General features: G+C 34.9%; 1 protein-coding gene across 2 annotated transcripts; it reads left to right on the forward strand.

Moving 5' to 3' along the window:
• Nucleotides 1–12379: 12379 nt before the first annotated feature.
• Nucleotides 12380–18253, forward strand: LOC118344299 (probable RNA helicase SDE3). Of its 2 annotated transcripts, XM_035684813.1 has the most exons (5): nucleotides 12380–12522; nucleotides 13110–13245; nucleotides 13504–14121; nucleotides 15777–15998; nucleotides 17108–18253. In XM_035684813.1, the coding sequence occupies exons 2-5, from the start codon at nucleotides 13162–13164 to the stop codon at nucleotides 18050–18052; spliced, it is 1869 nt and encodes a 622-aa protein (XP_035540706.1). In that variant the 5' UTR covers nucleotides 12380–12522; nucleotides 13110–13161; the 3' UTR covers nucleotides 18053–18253. The 2 variants fall into 2 exon arrangements, with proteins under 2 accessions (XP_035540706.1, XP_035540705.1); XM_035684812.1 differs by having other exon boundaries at nucleotides 13110–14121.
• Nucleotides 18254–18602: the final 349 nt, after the last annotated feature.

The raw sequence follows: 18602 nt of genomic DNA on the forward strand, positions 1-18602 counted from the left end.
CGTTGATTTCTTAGCGAAAACAGAGCATAGATTACAAAATACAACATTCTTTGATGGCGAGTACTCCAACCAATTTGAATATCTTTGAAATCCAGAAAATTGAAATCGGCAACGTCAATTACCTGTTCTTGAAAATGGATATTCTGAAAGTTTGGGTTAATATGAACTAGATTTAAAATTAGCACGCTGGATCTCATCTTGTAGATTAGTTGGAAATTCTCATATGTGTGGATATAATCTTGGATTACGTTCCAAAGAGGTAGCATCCATATCTTCAGGTTGGATTCTTGAAGTTTTAGAGGGATGCTCGTCAGTGACAGAAGCATCACGTTGCGTTATTACCTAGCTCTTTAAATGTATATTCATTTCCGAATTATGAATGTCTTTTCTCTTTAGAAGAAAAATCAATTTGGAGTTCGATTTGTTGGTGTCTCAGCTGGAGTTATCGGTTTGGATGGGGAGGGAAGAGACTCCCTTGGCTCAGCAAGCGAAACAGACTTGGTTGCAAAGGGTGAGGCAAATATTGGGTTTTTCCGTGCTATGAGTAAGAAGAATCGGTTCCTTATCAAAATGATGAGTCTTGGGGATGGGACCATGCTCACTTCACCTAAACAGATCCATGAGAATGTTATTGATTATTTTCATAACTTCCTAGAAGCTCGTCCGCATCCAGATCTCCCGGATCTTAGTGGTCTGATTGATAACAATATCACAGAAGAGGATAATATTGCTTTGTGTCAGGTTCCGTTGCCTCAAGAGGTTTATGCTGCCCTTTGGTCCATTCCTGTTGATAGTTGTTCGGGGTCGGATGGTTTCAGCTCGAGTTTCTTTAGATCCTGCTGGCAGACTGTTAGTAGTGATGTGATTGATGTTGTGGCTGAATTTTTCAGAGGAGGTGTTCTGCCTCGGTTTTACACTGCCTCTTATCTGATCCTGATTCCTAAAGTTGAAAACCCATTGAGTTTTGAGAAATTCCACTCTATTAGTCTTTGCTCAGTTATTTATAAGGTATGTTCCAAGATTTTTGTTAATCGTCTCTCTCATTTGCTTGCCCTGTTTATTTCCGCCGAATAGGTTGCCTTTCTCCCAGGGCGCAGTATTTATAAGAATATTAATCTGACACAATAGTTGATCCATGGCCTCAATAAACCAACTCGTGGGGGGAATGTCGTGATTAAAATTGATATGGAAAAGGCGTACGTTAACATTGACTGGAGTTTCCTCCTTCATGTACTGGCTTCCTTTGGTTTTTCTGCTCCAGTGTGTGGTTTAATAAATCAGTGCATCTCTACCCCATGGTTCTCTATTGTGTTAAATGGCATCATGAAAGGCTTCTTTAAGGGTGGTCGCTGGCTATGACAAGGTGATCCTCTTTCTCCATGATTATTTATTATTGTCGAAGAAATCCTCTCCCGGCTTATCAAATATCAGGTTGCATTGCGGAAAATTCAACCTTTTCTCCATCCAAGGGCGTTTCCGATGATCTCTCATTTACATTTATTGTATGCAGATGATATTGTTATATTTTCTAATTGGGGAAAAGCCTCTATGAGAGCTATTATTTAAATCTTGCAAGATTATGAAGCTTGGTCCAGTCAGGTTGTGAACAAGGCAAAATTGTGGGTAATGTTCTCCAATAAGATTACTTTGGCTAGACGACGTATGGTCCTACATCAGAAAGGTTTTTCTGAAGGTAAATTATCTTATTTGGGGGTTCCTATTATTTCTGGACGTTTGTTAACGCGTCATTTTGATGAGTTAGTTAATAAAATCTGAAGCAAATTAGAGGATTGGCAAGCTAAATTGCTTTCCAATGGTGCCCGTCTTCTTTTACTCAAACATGTTTTGTAGTGTATTCTGATTCATTGCTTATCCATCTTGTCTACGCCAAACAAGGTGTTGGATAAGATTAAGAGACTTATGAGTACTTGTTTTTTCTAGTTCGGGAGGGCAAGCCAAAAAGGAAATGGTGTTCATGGGATGCTATGTGTAAACCAATTTTGGAGGGGGGTGTGGGCCTTTGGAACCTTCATGAAGTCTAAAGGTCTCTACATATGAAGCTTACTTGGAACATTCTCCAAGGTAAATCTCTATGGTCTCAATTCTTTTTAGCAAAATATGTGGGTTCGGATCATATCTAACTAGTTGACCCTCGGAAGGGAACTCGCTTTTGGCGTATGATTATGAAGAGTTTTCCATTTGTGCAAAAACACTCCTTGTGGAGGGTAAAAAATGGCAATTTATCTTTTTGGAGGGACCATTGGGTTGGTGAGGGTCCTTTGTGTGATGAACAACAGATTATGGACCTAACTTCGCTAACATTGGCGAAGTGTAAATCTAGGACAGGATGGAATATTGACCTCTTTCAAAGATTGATTGGGTTGAAAAAAAATGGATATGTTAATTGAAAAATTGGGGAATCTAAAAATGGTGAGGATGTTCTTATTTGGGTTCCTAAGGCAGATGGGAAGTTTTCCACTAAAAAGTGCGTGGGAGTGCTGTTGTACTCAGTCACCTAGGATCTCGTGGATGGATTGGGTTTGGCACCCTTATATCCCAAAAAAAAAATGTCAGTTTTGATATGGAAAGTTGTGCATGGTTGTCTTCCTGTGGATGATCGACTTAGGAGAGTGGGTATTGTTCTGGTTTCTAGATGTGATTACTGCGCTTTGGGCGCATATGAAGATTAGTATCATGTTCTTGCTTTGGGTGAATTTGCATCACAGATTTGGTGTTGGGCTTGTCTTCTTTTAGGCATGCCAAATCTGATTGGAAGGAATTGGGAACAATGAATGGAGTGTTGGTTTCGTCGAGCCAAACGCTCTTCTTGTAGTGGACAGATTCTTGGCCTCCTTCCTACTATTATCACATGGCGCTTGTGGTGGAGGCGATGTAAGGCTTGTGGAGGGCACCCTCGAATCAATTGAAACGATTTGGATGTCTATTAAATATTGGTTGTCCTGGGTTGTTTTATAACTCAAGACCAAAACAATATCAGTAAAAGGGATGAGGAGTTATTTTAATCATTAAATCTTCCTATCCCGAATGTTCGTGTGAGGGGTGACAAGAGTGTGAGATGGGAGAACCAATATTGGGTAATTCGGGTGCTTCAGGAGTAGGAGGAGTACTTCGTGATCATGCTGGTGAGTTATGTTTGGGTTTTTCTGCTCCTATTGGTTGTTGTTCTAATAACCATGCTGAAGTTATGGCTTTACTTTATGGTTTGAGGTAGTACTGTTCACCCGACCCGACCCGACCCGAATTCTACTGTTCTGACCCGACCCGAACCCCAAGGCTATTCCGGTACCCGATTACCTGATTCGGCCGATACCCGATTACCTGACCCGAATTCTGTTTCGGAATACCCGATTACCTTTTTTTTTTTTTCCTGCTGAATCAGTTCTTTATTTTTGATAATTCTTTAGTATGTAAGTTTGTATATGCTGGGTTAGAACACGAAATTGATCAAATTGTCAAAGTACATCTTGAGAGTTGTTCCTAAATTCCAACAATGCAAGACAATAAATGGATACAGACTATTATCCTCTAAATAGGAAGCAAGAAAAAGTGCACTAAATTACAGCATATACAAACGACATTACTATTATCCTCTAAATAGGAAGCAAGAAAAAGTGCAAAATGCACATGAATATGTCTCCAACTCCAAGAATCCTGTGTGGTAAGCCCCCATGAATATGTCTCCAAGAATCCTGCAAACATATAGTTTCAGCATAAGACATGAAGCTCAAAGCAAATGCACATGAAGAACATGCCCACAAAAAAATAAAAAATAAATAAAAAAAAAAGAAAAAGAAAAAATGGTCTTACTCTTAGATTAGCTAGTTTTGATCCAAAAGTACTTCAAGTAATCTTCAATCGATCTCATTTAAAATATTCTTTAAAGTTATCTCTACATGAAAAAAAATTATGTTAAACATATAATTAATTGAAAAGAGTATATGAAAATAATTTTCAAATGTGAATCTTACCGGTTTCTAACTTGTAGCTTTTAGTATCTTCCATTACATCTTGGGAGTCATAATTAATGGAGGGAGCCATTAACCAGTTTTGTGTGCAAATAAGAGATTCAACTGTTGTTGGGGCCAATGAGCTACGAAATGAATCTAAGACACGACCTCCAACGCTAAATGCCGACTCAGAAGCAACAGTAGATATAGGAATAGCTAACACATCTCGAGCCATATTGGCAAGGATCGGATATCTGATTGAGTTCACCTTCCACCATAGTAAAATATCAAAGTCGGGTGTCGATCTTTCAACACTTTCCATGAAATACTTATCCAATTCTGATTTAGACTCTACCACACCCTTTGATGCTTGATATTGTTCAAACATACTTAATATATCATCCACATTATCATAAGAAGTATTGCTTTGGGTCTCACTAACACTTGATTGACCCCTACTTGAACCTACACTAGATTTTGAATATTGCTTATAAATCCGCTCAATTATCCTCCTTAACCAATCAACAAGTTCAGACGCTCGCTCATTCCCAAGAAAATTTCTAAAACAAAATTCCAAAACTTCTAACTTGAAGCACGGATCAAGCATAGATGCAATAAATAACATTTTGTTCAATTTCTCAAAATCCCCACAATACTTGTCATATTTCAACAACATCCTCTCCGACATGGTTTTCAGCATATTACTCTCACTCATAGAAAATTTGTTCAAATAATTATAGACTGTAAATACTTCTCTAATGAACAAATTTGAAGTTGCATAAATTGAGCCTGAAACCCGGAAAGTCGTATCATAAAAAAGCTTCAAAAATTTTACAAAAACCTTAATGGTTTCCCAATCATGTAAAGTTGGTATTCCTTGTCCAACCTCACGTAAATATGGGCCAAACTCATTGTCTTCATCTTGCATCACCTCAAACGCCGCATAATATTTGAGAGCCGCACTCAACATTAGATATGTTGAGTTCCACCTAGTTGGAACATCAAGACAAAGAAGCCCACCACCCAAAATATTTTGCTTCTCTACGCATGATTTGAACTTATTAAGTCTTGCAGGGGAAGATTTCACATATTTTACTGCATTTCGAATCTTGACAATTGATTTATCAACTTCTTTCAATCCATCTTGAACAATGAGATTCAAAATATGTGCACAACATCTTATATGTATAAGTTCATTCTCTAATACCATACAATCCCTAAGTTTGGCAATTTTCCTCAAATAATCAATAGCCGTAGTATTAGAGGATGCATTGTCGACTGTGATTGTAAATATCTTCTTTATGCCCCATCCAAGTACAGATGACTCAATCTCTTTTCCTATTGTTATTCCTTTGTGATCAGGAACTTTCTTAAAATCTATAATCCTCTTATGCAAGATCCAATCATCATCAATAAAATTGGCTGTTATGCACATATAGTTAAGATTTTGAATTGATGTCCACATGTCAGTAGTGATGCAAATCTTATAATCAGATGCCATGAACATGTTCTTCAACTTATCTTTTTCTAACATGTACATCTTCATACAATCTCGCATAATAGTAATGCGAGAGGGGATTGGAAATCTAGGCTCAACTACGGCCATAAAGTCTTTAAAACCTTGTTTTTCTACAAATCTAAACGGTAACTCATCCATGATTATCATTTTAGCTACCGCCGATCGTATTTTCTGTTCATTGTACTTAGCAAGTCCAACACTAGGACTGCTAGTTGTACCATCCACCCCCGTCTTCCTAGTCCCGATCATTTTTGATTGGAGGTTATCCCTTCCAACTCCACTAGCATTAAAGATTTTACATGTCTGATGATGGTACTTCAAAGATGAAGTACCTTATTTTTTAGGATGATATAACAAAACCTTACCACAATAATCGCACGTGGCTTTGAGCTCATTGGGATCCTCGACATTCTCAATCCTCGTAAAGTGTTGCCATACATCTGATCTTCCCCGTTTTCTTGTGATAGGAGGGCGAACTTGAGGACTAGTTGTTGGGAGAGAGCTATCCAAAGTTGGAGGCTGAGTACTATCCAAATGAATCATATTGGGCATTGATTCAGACCCAGATGAAGGCATAACTGCACTATGTTCCATAGAGTTCAACTGCAGTTTTTTCAATTTTATAAGAATGAATACAGCTTAATAGCTTATCATGATCATCAAAGGATACTATGATCAGATTGTGCACAAACAACATGACCAAACAGAGAAAAATGCTGCTTAAGAAAAGTGAAAATGGAAAAAAAATTAAGAAAGATAACCAAATGATGGTGCAGACAAAGTGACATGTCCCCCTTAAAAAACATCATTATTAAAGGGTGTAGCATTGTTTTAGTGACAAGTACAGAATTCTGCAAAGAAAGCCTGAAAAAAGTCGGGTACTCACTTTGTCTTATATGGTGGGTTTTTTTAATCACTTTTTATAGTTTAAATTGAGAGCAAGAGATAGATTTAATTATATTTTCAACTGTTTATAAACCAGATAGGGGCTTATCATTTTTAAGAAAGATAACAGTCGTGTAGATAAAAGCAATGGTCAATGCAGATAAAAGCAATCAGGAGAAGTGGAATTCAGCTTGGTTGTTGATAAGAGATGTAAAACAGCTACTAGGAAAGGTGTCTCATTGGTCAATCATGCATGTTCCTAGGAGTTCAAACAATGTAGTTCATGTATTAGCTAAACAATGTAGCTCATGTAGTTCAAACAAGATAAAAGGCAAAGAGTAAAATTAGATGATTATGCATGCGCTTTGGGCATAGGTACTGATCATGTCTGAGTCTGAAATTAGGAATTTAGAATACGATATCTTCTTGTTGGGCTACTGATGGGCCTAACCTCAGAGTCTCAGACCTTAAAATATAATTTACAAATCTGTGAGCCTTAAAATCTTTGTTTATAGAACAATTATTATTTAATAATAATAATCAAGAACTTGACTGTTAGTAGTGCTTATCGTTTAATGTAGCAAAAATGAAGTGCATATAGATTTTAGATGAGGAGTTGAGAGTTGGTTTTGCTGAGAAATTTATTGTTAGTAGAGAAATTTCTCACTTGAGGGAATAACAAAGAAGGGTAACCGGTAGATAAGTCAAATGCCCAAAGAGGTAAGAGTTGTTGCCATTTAAAAGGGTGTTTTGAAGAAGACTTCCAACCACAATACAAAAGCTGTGGATCATACCCAAAAAAAAAAAAAAAACTTTCCAGTATCCATTCATGAAAAAGAATCCCCCATTGCACTAAAGAGATTTATCCATTCCCCACTCGGGGTAGGGTTAATTCAATCTTTAGGAGTTATAGATAGAAGAAGATTATATAAAGCCCAATAAGCATAAAACAGAAAAGGTTAATCTAACAGGGTATAAAGAAGTGAGCTTTGTTTAATCATTAATGCCCATCCTCCCTAATTCTTTGATGATATTAATCTAATACAATCTATTTGGTTTATAGAATTTCAGTGTGCAGACTCCTAATAATCATGTTACATGGGCGGGTATGGTATGATTTTCCCAAAATCAATAATTCATCAAGACTGTTTGGATGGACTTTACTCCTTTTTTTGGGGGGGCTGGTTGAGTAAAGCAATCAGAAAGTGCAGGCTGTACGAGAATCTCTACATACATATGTAAGGAAAAACAAGCTACGCAGAGATCTCCTCTAAAACTAGGCAAATACTACAATCAGTATGACTCTTGAACTCCAGATTACACAGGCCAATTTTCAAGCAGGGATAAGAGTTGCTAAGGTTCTCTTTGGAATTAATCATGCAAATGTCAGAGAGATCTCTTTCGAGAACTGACATATACATATATCTATAAATGTATACATATATTACAAGAGACAGCTTTCTGGGCAGCCACAATACCTAGTTTTTTCCTCTATTCCGTTTATTTTCTCTCCAACCCACCATTTTCCTCTATTCCAAACTAAGAAAATTCATTTGGCGGGTTCAAAAAGACTCGTAGACTTGACTCAAGGCATGCAGATTATGCTATGAATAAAAGTGATCAAACGACAAACCCACTAAAACCCATAAACCAACAGCTTGAGTCTGTTTTCCAACCATCCAAACACCCATAAACCAAACCACAAACCCACTAACCTTGATTCTGAGTTGCGATGGAGAGAGTGAGAGTTGCGATGGAGAGAGTTGAGATGGAGAGAGTGGGCTTGCGAGGAGGAGAGCGGAGCGGCTGCGAGGGAGAGAATGTCGAGCAGGTTTTCGGTGATATTAGACGCAACGGGTAAACGGGTATTACCCGTTTAAAAATTAATCGGGTAACGGGTATTCCGTTTCTGATTTAAAACAATAGCGGGTCTTGTAATTCGGGTCGGGTCGGGTTGGAAATTCGGTTGGGTCGGGCATTCGGTCTTTTTGTTCACCCCTAGTTTGAGGCATGCTAGACGTATGGGTTGTGATGCTATTGGGATTGAGATGGACTCAAAATTGATTATTGATTGGATTGGAAATGGAAGGTGTGGTTTGTGGTATCTAGAAGACTATTAGGAAGAAATCATGAGTTTTCTTGGTCAGATTCATTTCACTTGTAGACATATCTATCGGGAATGCAATGCGGTTGCACACCATCAGTAGGAGAAGTTATGAATCTGACATAACTTCCTAGAAGCTCGTCCGCAATGTTATTGTTATTGGTCAGATTCATTTTTGCCAACCATCAGTATAGAATCTGACATATTATCCTTTGCACACGACATGGACTATAAATCATCCTCAAAATCAGTATTTGAACAAACCTGGACCTCCTCAAGCTTTGTACCTTGATCTGGGATAGGAGAAAATTGAACCCGCATTAATGGCACTTCCGTAGGCACTACTGTAGGCACTTTCATAAGTACTTCCGTAGGCACTTCCATCACACTATCATCCCGAACCACGGCCATAGGCACCTGCGCCAATGACACTTCCACAGTCAGGGCCACATCCTCAGTCCACAAAACTAGGTCTGTAGACAAATGGATGAACACATGCTGTGGTTTGCGCATGACAAAAACAAGAGGCTGAGATTTCAAACCCCAACGAGAGCGTATAAACGACTATATGGTATCGAGAGAGGGTCTTTGACGTAAAAATTTCAATACTAGTGAGAACTTGAAAGGCATGGCAGATTGTTCAATATCCTCAGAGAAAAGCACACAAACCACCCCATCCATCGTCGTTGGAGCATGAAACGGCACAGCCACCTCTGGTATCGGATGTGGAGAGTCAAAACCATGTTTGCAAATGTCCGTTGCCATGTTATTGAGGCGCCCAGATGGGCCTCAGTGGCTGCCATCGAAGAAGGAGATGCAAGCTCTAGCAGAATTCTCAAACCCTAGCAAAGCAAAGAAAGGGTATTTTCAAAATTAGTAGAAGTTTTATTCCTTTACCACTCCAACAAACTGATATGGTTTGATATGATTCATTAGATTGTAAAGTTACTTTTATTGTAAAGTAGATCTAACAGATCAGATGCAATCACGTTATTTTGTGGATTTATTTTGTATAATTCTTTTGTAAATGTAGCAATACTCATTTTTTATTATTATTTGTATTTTAAAGTTTGAAAAAGTTGTATTGATTTTTGTGTTTTATTTTGAAGTTTATAAAAATTGTAATGATTAGATAGAAAAAAGTTAGAGATTTAAAATTAAAAAATGTTTTGTACTTGAGTAATTTTTTGGAAGGAAATTGATGATCATCTCATTACCCAAATAAACCTTCAAAATCTATCATCTCATCTCATTATCCAAACAAACCCTGTCTATATAATAATAAAATGGTGCAGGATGTTTCAAAAAAGAAAAGCATAGCAGATGAAGCCAAGGTAATCATCTTACAGGCAAAATTGAAGCAATGGGCTCCTTCAACATAGAGTATGTGATATCTGTACCGTAATGCCACGTCAGCTTGTGATTAAAACATTTTTCTTCAAAATACTTCTTTGTAAAACGGGTCGAAGAACTACTAATTTTGATTCAGAATGCACTAATAATATAAATGCATACAACATCATTTAGTATAAAATTGGATGTCTTTGGTTTGTTAAAATGTCATTTCTTTAAGATAATATTCCCCCTTGTCAATAATCATATACACACTAGATATCAGAGGCCCTAATAAATGGTTCGAACCCGATCACAGGGGGTCAATATATGTGCTTACTATTGCTAAGACATTGAAAATTTAGGTATAATTTGGATAGTGAGATGAGATGATTTTAAATGAAAATAAAAAGTTGAATAAAATATTATTTTTTAATATTATTATTATTTTGAGATTTAAAAAAATAGAATTATTTATTATATTTTGTATGAGAATTTGAGAAACTTATAATGATGAGATGAGATAAAAAACTTTCACTATCCAAACGGGCTTAATGATCTATTCATAACTTATTTTAATATAACCATAAGCTTAAATAATCTTTTATAAATTTGATCATTTATAACATTCAAAATAAATCTTAAAATAATATTAATAATAACTATAATATATAACTATTTGAATAATGCTATGCTGCCGCCAAGCAATAACTGCTGGACGTGTCGCCTATACGAATTTGTCTTTTTATTTTTTTCCTTCATTTTCTTTTCATATTTTTTAATATATTTAAATATTTTTAAAAAATAAAAAAATACACCAATACACTAAAAACTATTTTCTTAATGATTAAGTAAAAAAAATGTAAAAAATAAAATAAAATATATGAACGGTCAAAATGAGAGAGCATACTCAAGCAACATATTAACATTTCTCTGACTATTTTAAAAATATTTCCAATAGAATGTGAATGGATTGTCGTTTGATGAAACTCGAAAACCACGAGATACTTTCTTATTACTTTTTATCTTTTTATTCTTATTTAGTGATTAAAAAAATATTTTTAAATAATATTTTAATTTTTTTAAAAAAATATTTAAGTATATATAAAATGTATGAAAAATGAAGAAGTACACTTATCGAGATACATTCTCTCACTCTAGCACGATCTTTTTATCTTATTTTTATTTATGACAAAATCTAATTGTAAGAAATTCTACGCACTAATACATACACATATTCAATATGTTTGGTCAAAAAATAGATTTTATTAAAAACAGTGGTAATTTGAATTTAGAATATGAAGATACAACATTAATACGCAGATTAGTATGCAAACTTATTTGTATATAGCAAAACTCTTTATTTATATATGAAAAATGCTACTTAACCCATTTAATGTTATCGTTCAAATCTACATTTTGAATATTTAATTTTTTTAATTTTATTAAGTAATTAAAGAAGTGATTATTAATAGAATGATATATTTTTAATTTTTCAAAAATTAAATATGTTAAAAGAATAATAAAAAACCTACACATTTGTGTTGCTGCCACACTTTAAAATATAGATATTTTAAAAAGGAAAAGAGCCCTGCTACCATTATTGAAAAGGGTGATGCTGCAGCCCTGTTGGGGGCTCTTGTTGGGGTGTAATGTTATTTTATATGTATTTTGTTTAAGTAATTTTTAATATAAATATTTTATTATTTTAAAATATTTTTAAAAAATAAAATAAATTTAAAACATCATTAAGAAAATACTTTCTTAATCATAAAGTAAAAAAATATATATTAAAAAATACTTTCTTAATCATGAAGTAAAATAAAAAATTATAAAAAATATTTTTAAAAAAATAATATAAATTTAGAACATCATTAAAAACACTTCCTTAATTAGAAAGTAAAAAAAAATATATTAAAAAATACTTTCTTAATCACGAAGTAAAATAAAAAATAATAAAAATATAATTTTTTATTTTACTTCATGATTAAGAAAATATTTTTTAATAATATTCTAAATATTTTTTATTTTTTAAAAATATTTAAAATTATTAAAAAATATATAAAAAATAACTTAAAAAAAAAACATAAAAAATATACTATTAATCTCCAGCGGGAGATATAGCATTTTCCTATTGAAAATGTGGTCCGAATAAATTTATCAAATAATGCATTTTATTTTATTTTATTATATATATTTTTAATTATTATAAATATTTTAAAAAAATAAAAAATTTATAATATTATTAAAAAATATTTTCTTAATGAATAAGTAAAAAACAAAAAAGAACTCATTCGAGACACAATTGTCCCGAATTCGGAATCAAAGCATTTTTAAATGGAAAAACTCAAGAGCTGATCGCTAATGCCACGTGCGCATTCACAGTACCATGAAAAGAGGAAAGTATCTTCAGACAAGTTTCTTTGAAATTTCCTTCTCCCTGAAGAATAATGATAGTCCACCATTAATAAATAATAAAAAATAAAATAAAATAAAAAGGACAAAAACAGTATTATAAAAAGTCATTTTATAATTCTAAAATGTAATTTTTATTTGTAAGTAAAGTTGGCATGCTATTATTGTCCTTCTCTTGAATATTTTTTGGCCTCCGTTCTTTGTTTGTGAATTGTCAGTGAGCTTCAGGATCATCAGATCATTGTCTCCCATGTAACAACAATCTAGTCAGGGCTCAATCTTTGGCTCGCGAACTCCAGGTAAATTCTTATCTCTGCCATGCATCGTCGTATCCCCCGTTTTCTCAGATTTTGGATTGTCTTTTCAGTCACCTGTTTGGTTTCTGGGAAAGTTTTGAAACCGTAATGAAAGTCTTGGTTGCTAGATCTTTAATAGAGAAAAGCTTGAGAAGTCAAGATTAATCCCGATCACCCATTTGTTTCTTTGTTTTTCTTTTGGAGTTAAAAGTAAAATAAGAACTAAAAATATTCTACATTTTGTTTCCTTTACCTGTACTCGCTTTTTTCTCTTCGTCCAAACACACACACACACACACACACTCTCTCTCTCTCGCTACGCACACGCAAACACACTAAAAAGGATCTGCACATTTGATATAGTCATGCCCAATATTATCTTTATTGCCGTATATTTGAAACGATCACTATTAAAAGTAGCAAATTTAAAATAACAGGATTTTAACTATTCTGAACTTGATGCATCTAAAAAAACTATGTTGGACGTGATAAAACATTAATCTCTCATAAGCTTAGCCAGATTTTACTATATGCTAGGTTAGGTTGTGAATTTCATGTCTTATGTTCTGAAATTTGTTCCATTTTCTCAGCAATCAGACAGAGTTAAGTGGTTTCCCTTCGTTTTGACACCAGAAGTACGATATGTCTCTGTTTGTAGAATTCTTGCGTTTCATTCTTTGTTGCCATACAGAACATTTTGGTTATGGTTATGAATATGATGACACTACCTCGAGGAACAGCCATTTAGTATATAAATCAATTCGAAGAACCAGAACCACATCGTCCCCTGATAATGACCCACTTTTACCATATTCACGGCCTAGTCCTTCATTATATCAAGCCAAAGTTGCAGTAGATTCATGGATAAGAAATTCATTGATAATCAAGGAGCCATATGTTCAGGAATCTTCCCAAAGGACTAATGAAATTTCTCCAAACTCTTCAAATTCATTACAACCACCTTCATTTTCTTTTACTTATTCTCCCTCTTCTTCCGACCTGCCCCCATTTTCTTCCATTTTCTCTTCAGTTCCCCGTAATCCCCCAAAATCTTCTTCATCTGCATCATCCCTTAAAGGACCTCCATCTCCAACTGGGCCATCTTCATCTTCCCCTAAGCCCCCTCCAACCTCCAAGCCAGTCATATATCCAACTACATCTCATGCAGTAAGTGAAGAAAGAAAAACGGGTTATATATTAAAAAAGGGTGCAACATCATTATTTGCAAGTTCTATATCCAATCTGCCCCCATCCTCTTCCAGTTCCTCTCCAGTTCTCCCTAATCCTCCAAAATCTTCTCCTAAACCATCTGCATCTTCCCTAAAAGGGCCTCCTCCATCTGGGCCATCTTCATCTTCCCCTATGCCCCCTCCAACCTTTAAGCCAGTTCTATGTCCAACTACTACTACTCCTGGAAATGAAGAAAGAAAACAGAGTTATATATTGGAAAATGGTACATCACCTATATTTGCAATTCCTGAGTACATCAAAGGTCAGATCAAGGAGAACATCGTGCCTGAAATTCTGAAGCAGCGTTTGTCTCCTTCAACGTACAAGGCTTACTTTACTGCTCTGTTATATGCTGAGGAATTCTACTTGGAGGTACTCATAACAGCCCTATATATATATATACATTGCTGTTTTAAGGTAGCTTAATTGTAAAGCAAATAACTCGGCATATCAAACCTCTTGTGTATTGTCCACTTTGAAATCTTGCTTAATGGTAAATTTTTTAGTTAATTTTACTAATTCATGATTTTCTTGTTATTTCCTGCTGCTGAAAGTTCTAGTGAAAATAAAAAATATCAAATCAACGTACTCTAAGCTGGAACTGAGGCAATGGTTAAGATCAGGACACTCTCCTTAGATATCATGTCCTTTTATCGGTAGTTAGCACTCGTACTGTACTTTGTTAATAATTAGAGATGGAGCAGGTTGGATATAATAATGAAGTTAGGTCAACTCATCTAGTTAGGAACCAACCGATAAATTTCAGTGGTCCTCCTTTATCAGTTTAAATTCAGTATTCATAACCACATACCCACATTGAAATTTGAAATATTTGCAATACTGAAAATTTATGAAAACTTAATATTGGGATGCAGGTTACTCTTATAAAGGAGCCGAATATTAAACAAATTGTGGATTGGACTCATTCCAACTTTATAATTAACGTGTTGCCTTCAATATAATGCAATTTTTGTTCCTTATAAAGCTAAAATTTCATTTGTTCCCTAAATGAAAATAAGGGTAGTTTTGCTCCCTCTCAAAATTTTGGAGTATTTGATAAACAAATTAAAAAGCTCATTATTTTCATATAAAAAATAACACGATTTTAGTGCACCCTCAAAATTTTGAAATTTCGTAACTATATAAGAAAAAAAATATCGAAACAATTTTGTTTGTACTATTGGACCTGACAGGCAAGTAACTTTGTATTTCAACGCAAATACTGCAAGGAACAGAAAAGATGCAGTGAACCCTATTAAGAAATCTCCTTACTACAGACAAGTAGAAATGACAGAAGAACCACTTAAAAAACCAGTTTTGATTGAACCTCAATGTTGCCATGTCAACAAGGTCATTATAGTCTACTATCAAAAAAAAAAAAAAAAAGGTCATTATAGTTGACCTGAGTCAATAAAATAAGACATATTTTACTGTAAATGTTGCCTGGTTATGCTATTCCCCACCCCCTTCTTTTTTTTATGTAGGGTTTTAGTTCTGTTGTGCATATTTATCACATTCAGTGCTTTCCATGGTAAGAGAGAAGGGCTCATACTCCTGCCAATATCAATAATTCATTCATGAAGTGACTTTGTTGTGAAAACTGACCGCTTGTTAGTTCTCATTCATAGCATCAATTATACAACACTCTGATGGTTGGCAAAAATCAATGTTTTTGTACCGTATAGTTGTAGTTACTGTTAGAACTACAACTTATTTTGTGCCCCAATGTTCTATCTCTTGTATAGGCAAGTGTGGCAAGTGACATGAGCCAAGTCCTTTTTCTAAACTCTTAACGGGAAAAAAAAAGCTGCTCTTAACTTAAGGGAGTGTTTTACATTCGTATTTGCAGAAATCTCTTCTATAATTATAAACTATATTATTTTCTTCTCTGGTGATCTTCTTAAGTGATATGGAAGATGTAACATTTTAGTAGAATTTTGTGATGGAGGAATGCTATTCATTTCTTAACTTTAGATACGTTTTTTTCATTCTGGCTTGTTGTAACTTGATGCTTTTATTCGAATTAGAAATGGAGTGATTTCCTCTTGAAGAATGTGACTTTGGAGCTCCATGAAGCAGCAATCTATAAAGAATCAACCAAGTACAAAAATCTTAATGGAAATCTTAAGAAGAAGAATAAAACATTTGTAGTTTTTGAGATTGATTCTATTCCTGAGAGGCGGCCATTCCTTTTATCGAGGGACTTGGTCTATGCGCGACCTGTGGGTAAAGATATTGAGCCCTTTCAGGTAAGCTTTCTGATCTTCCATTAGCTTATGCTTGATAAAGTCATGAAATTTAGCTTGTGGATGAAGCATGTGGGTATTTTTTGCATATTATTTTGGTACCAAGGATGTATGCAAAGAATCAAGACAATAACAAGGATGTTTCTCACTGGAAATTTAAAGGATTAGGAGATATTGAGTAATGTATAGACATTATTTAAAAACAAGTTTCTTACTATAATTGTTTGAAAACATGGGATGGCGGAACATTGCATGGCTCCGGAGTATAATTGGGAAAAGGCATGTCACATTTGCACGATCTCATAGATTCGTCATCATAAACAAATTATTTAAAAAAAGGGGATGATTAAAATTATCTGACATCGATAAAAATAGTTACCAGATATGGATTATGAGACGTATAAACAAATCTAGGTTGTACCAATAGCCCTTCAGGTGCCAGCTTTGGAAATGAGGGTCCTTTTCATAAGAAATTCAAATTTCATTACAAGCACAAAGGGGCAAAACCAAGAAGATAGAAAGCACTCGATTAGACCCAAAAATAGTATTGATGTTCAAAGTTAGAAAACAATAATAGAACATACGTCCATAATCATCTCAGAGTAATTCAAATTGAGGGACTTGCGGGCAAATCAAGACCCTACGTCCATTATCTATTAACGTTCACAGTTAGGTTGAGCTAAAAGGGAGCATTGATCATATTATTTTTTGAATTTTATCACAAGAATAATACCATTTAGAAAAAAAAAGATAGAATCATATTTTTTTTCCTTCCCATGACTCATAATGTTATTTTGGTCTTTATCTTAGTTATTGTAACACTATTTATCTTTCAACTTATTCATTTTATTTCAGTTTCATTATTCAATTCAAATGGAAACTAACAGTTTTAGTGATGCCACCTATCTAGCTAGCCATGGTATGGATTTTCTTAATGTTATTATTTTATTCCTTTTTATCTTAGGGATATAATCATAAGTTCGTATAGTTTTCACTATAAATTTGACCGAAATAGTGGAATAGCACAAGCAATCTAAACATTGAAAGCTGACCAAAGCATGAGGTGGGTCTGCCATATTGTCTACAATACTGACGTTCTAAATGGTACACAGGGTTTTATCTATCGTGTGGTGAAGAGCACTCGTGTCTTAGTGGAATTTGGAGATGATTTTCATTCACAACATTATGCTTCCAGAAAATATGACATCAGCTTCTCTTTCAATAGAGTGTGCCTAAAGAGGGCTCATGAAGCAGTTGAAACTGCATCAAATCCTTCAGTCCAGAACTTCCTCTTTCCTGAATATTGTGTATCCCGAAAGGACAACCTTAACCCACCCACTCTGCATCGTGCCAATCATGAAGTTGGTAAAAATGAGCTCTCTGCAATTCGTCACATTTCAAGCTTTCGGGGATCACCACCTTATCTTCTCAGTGGCTCACACTGTGTCACTGCAATGGATTCAAAAGAACTATCAAAAACTGGAATTGTTGTTCAAGAAGCAGTATGTGAAATATATCGGAGCTCTCCTGAGTGTCTAATTCTTATATGCGCACCTACAAACAGCACATGTGACGTGCTGACCAGAAGTTTGAAAAAGGTAATTTTAGAATCGGATATGTTTCGAGCCAATGCGGCATTTCGAGAGATGGATGGGGTACCTGCTGACATTCTTCGTTCATGTCCTATAAAAGGGGAATGTTTTACTTGTCCTTCATTACAAAAACTTCGGAAATTCAGGGTAATTTTGTCAACTTTCGTTAGTAGCTTTCGATTACACAATGAAGGCATACCTGCTGGACATTTCAGTCACATTTTTCTGTTAGATGCCTCATTGGCAATGGAGCCGGAGGCAGTGATACCTTTGGCTAATTTCGCTACTGACAAAACAGCAGTTATAGTTACCGGCGCATCCACAAGACATTCAGCTTGGGCCCGCTCTGACATTGCGAGGAAATATGGATTGGGGAAGTCACTTTTTAATAGACTTCATGAAAACAGGCTTTATAGCGGATTCAATCCCATGTTCATCACGCAGTTGGATGGGTTTCAGCAGTAGTCCTTTATCTTTAATTTCAACTGTCCCTTCGTAAACAGCAATATACGTTTGTACGTATGCTGCTACCTTAACTTGTTTACTTGTGTGTTTTGATGCTTGTTTTATCATCCTCGTTGTATGTATAAGTACAAAGACCTCTCATGCAAGCTCAGTGATGATTTCCTTCTATATATTGGAAGTCTATACGTTAGTGTTTTGTCATTTGGGGTGTAAAAGCTCGTTTTTTTATCTCCTTTACTGACAGGAAATACTGCAAACCCCGTCTTTGGGGATGTTCTTTCAGTCTTGACATAGACTATCAGCGTCATTTCCTTTTGTTCGCTGCTTAAAATAAATGCACATGATCATGCAAAATCAACAGTTGTAAGAAATTCCAATTCCATTTGAAATAATGTTTGATTATAGCATTTATTCACATCCCAGGAGTAACCAATTACTCTGACACTAGGCAAAAGAGGATCTCATCTCATATTAACATTCCAAAATGGAATCAGCTGACTTCAATTTTGCATGTAAGATTGCATCAGTTGAGTCAACAAGCATCGACAAT

This window comes from Juglans regia, chromosome 13, assembly GCF_001411555.2.
Source record: "Juglans regia cultivar Chandler chromosome 13, Walnut 2.0, whole genome shotgun sequence".
Taxonomy (NCBI): domain Eukaryota; kingdom Viridiplantae; phylum Streptophyta; class Magnoliopsida; order Fagales; family Juglandaceae; genus Juglans; species Juglans regia.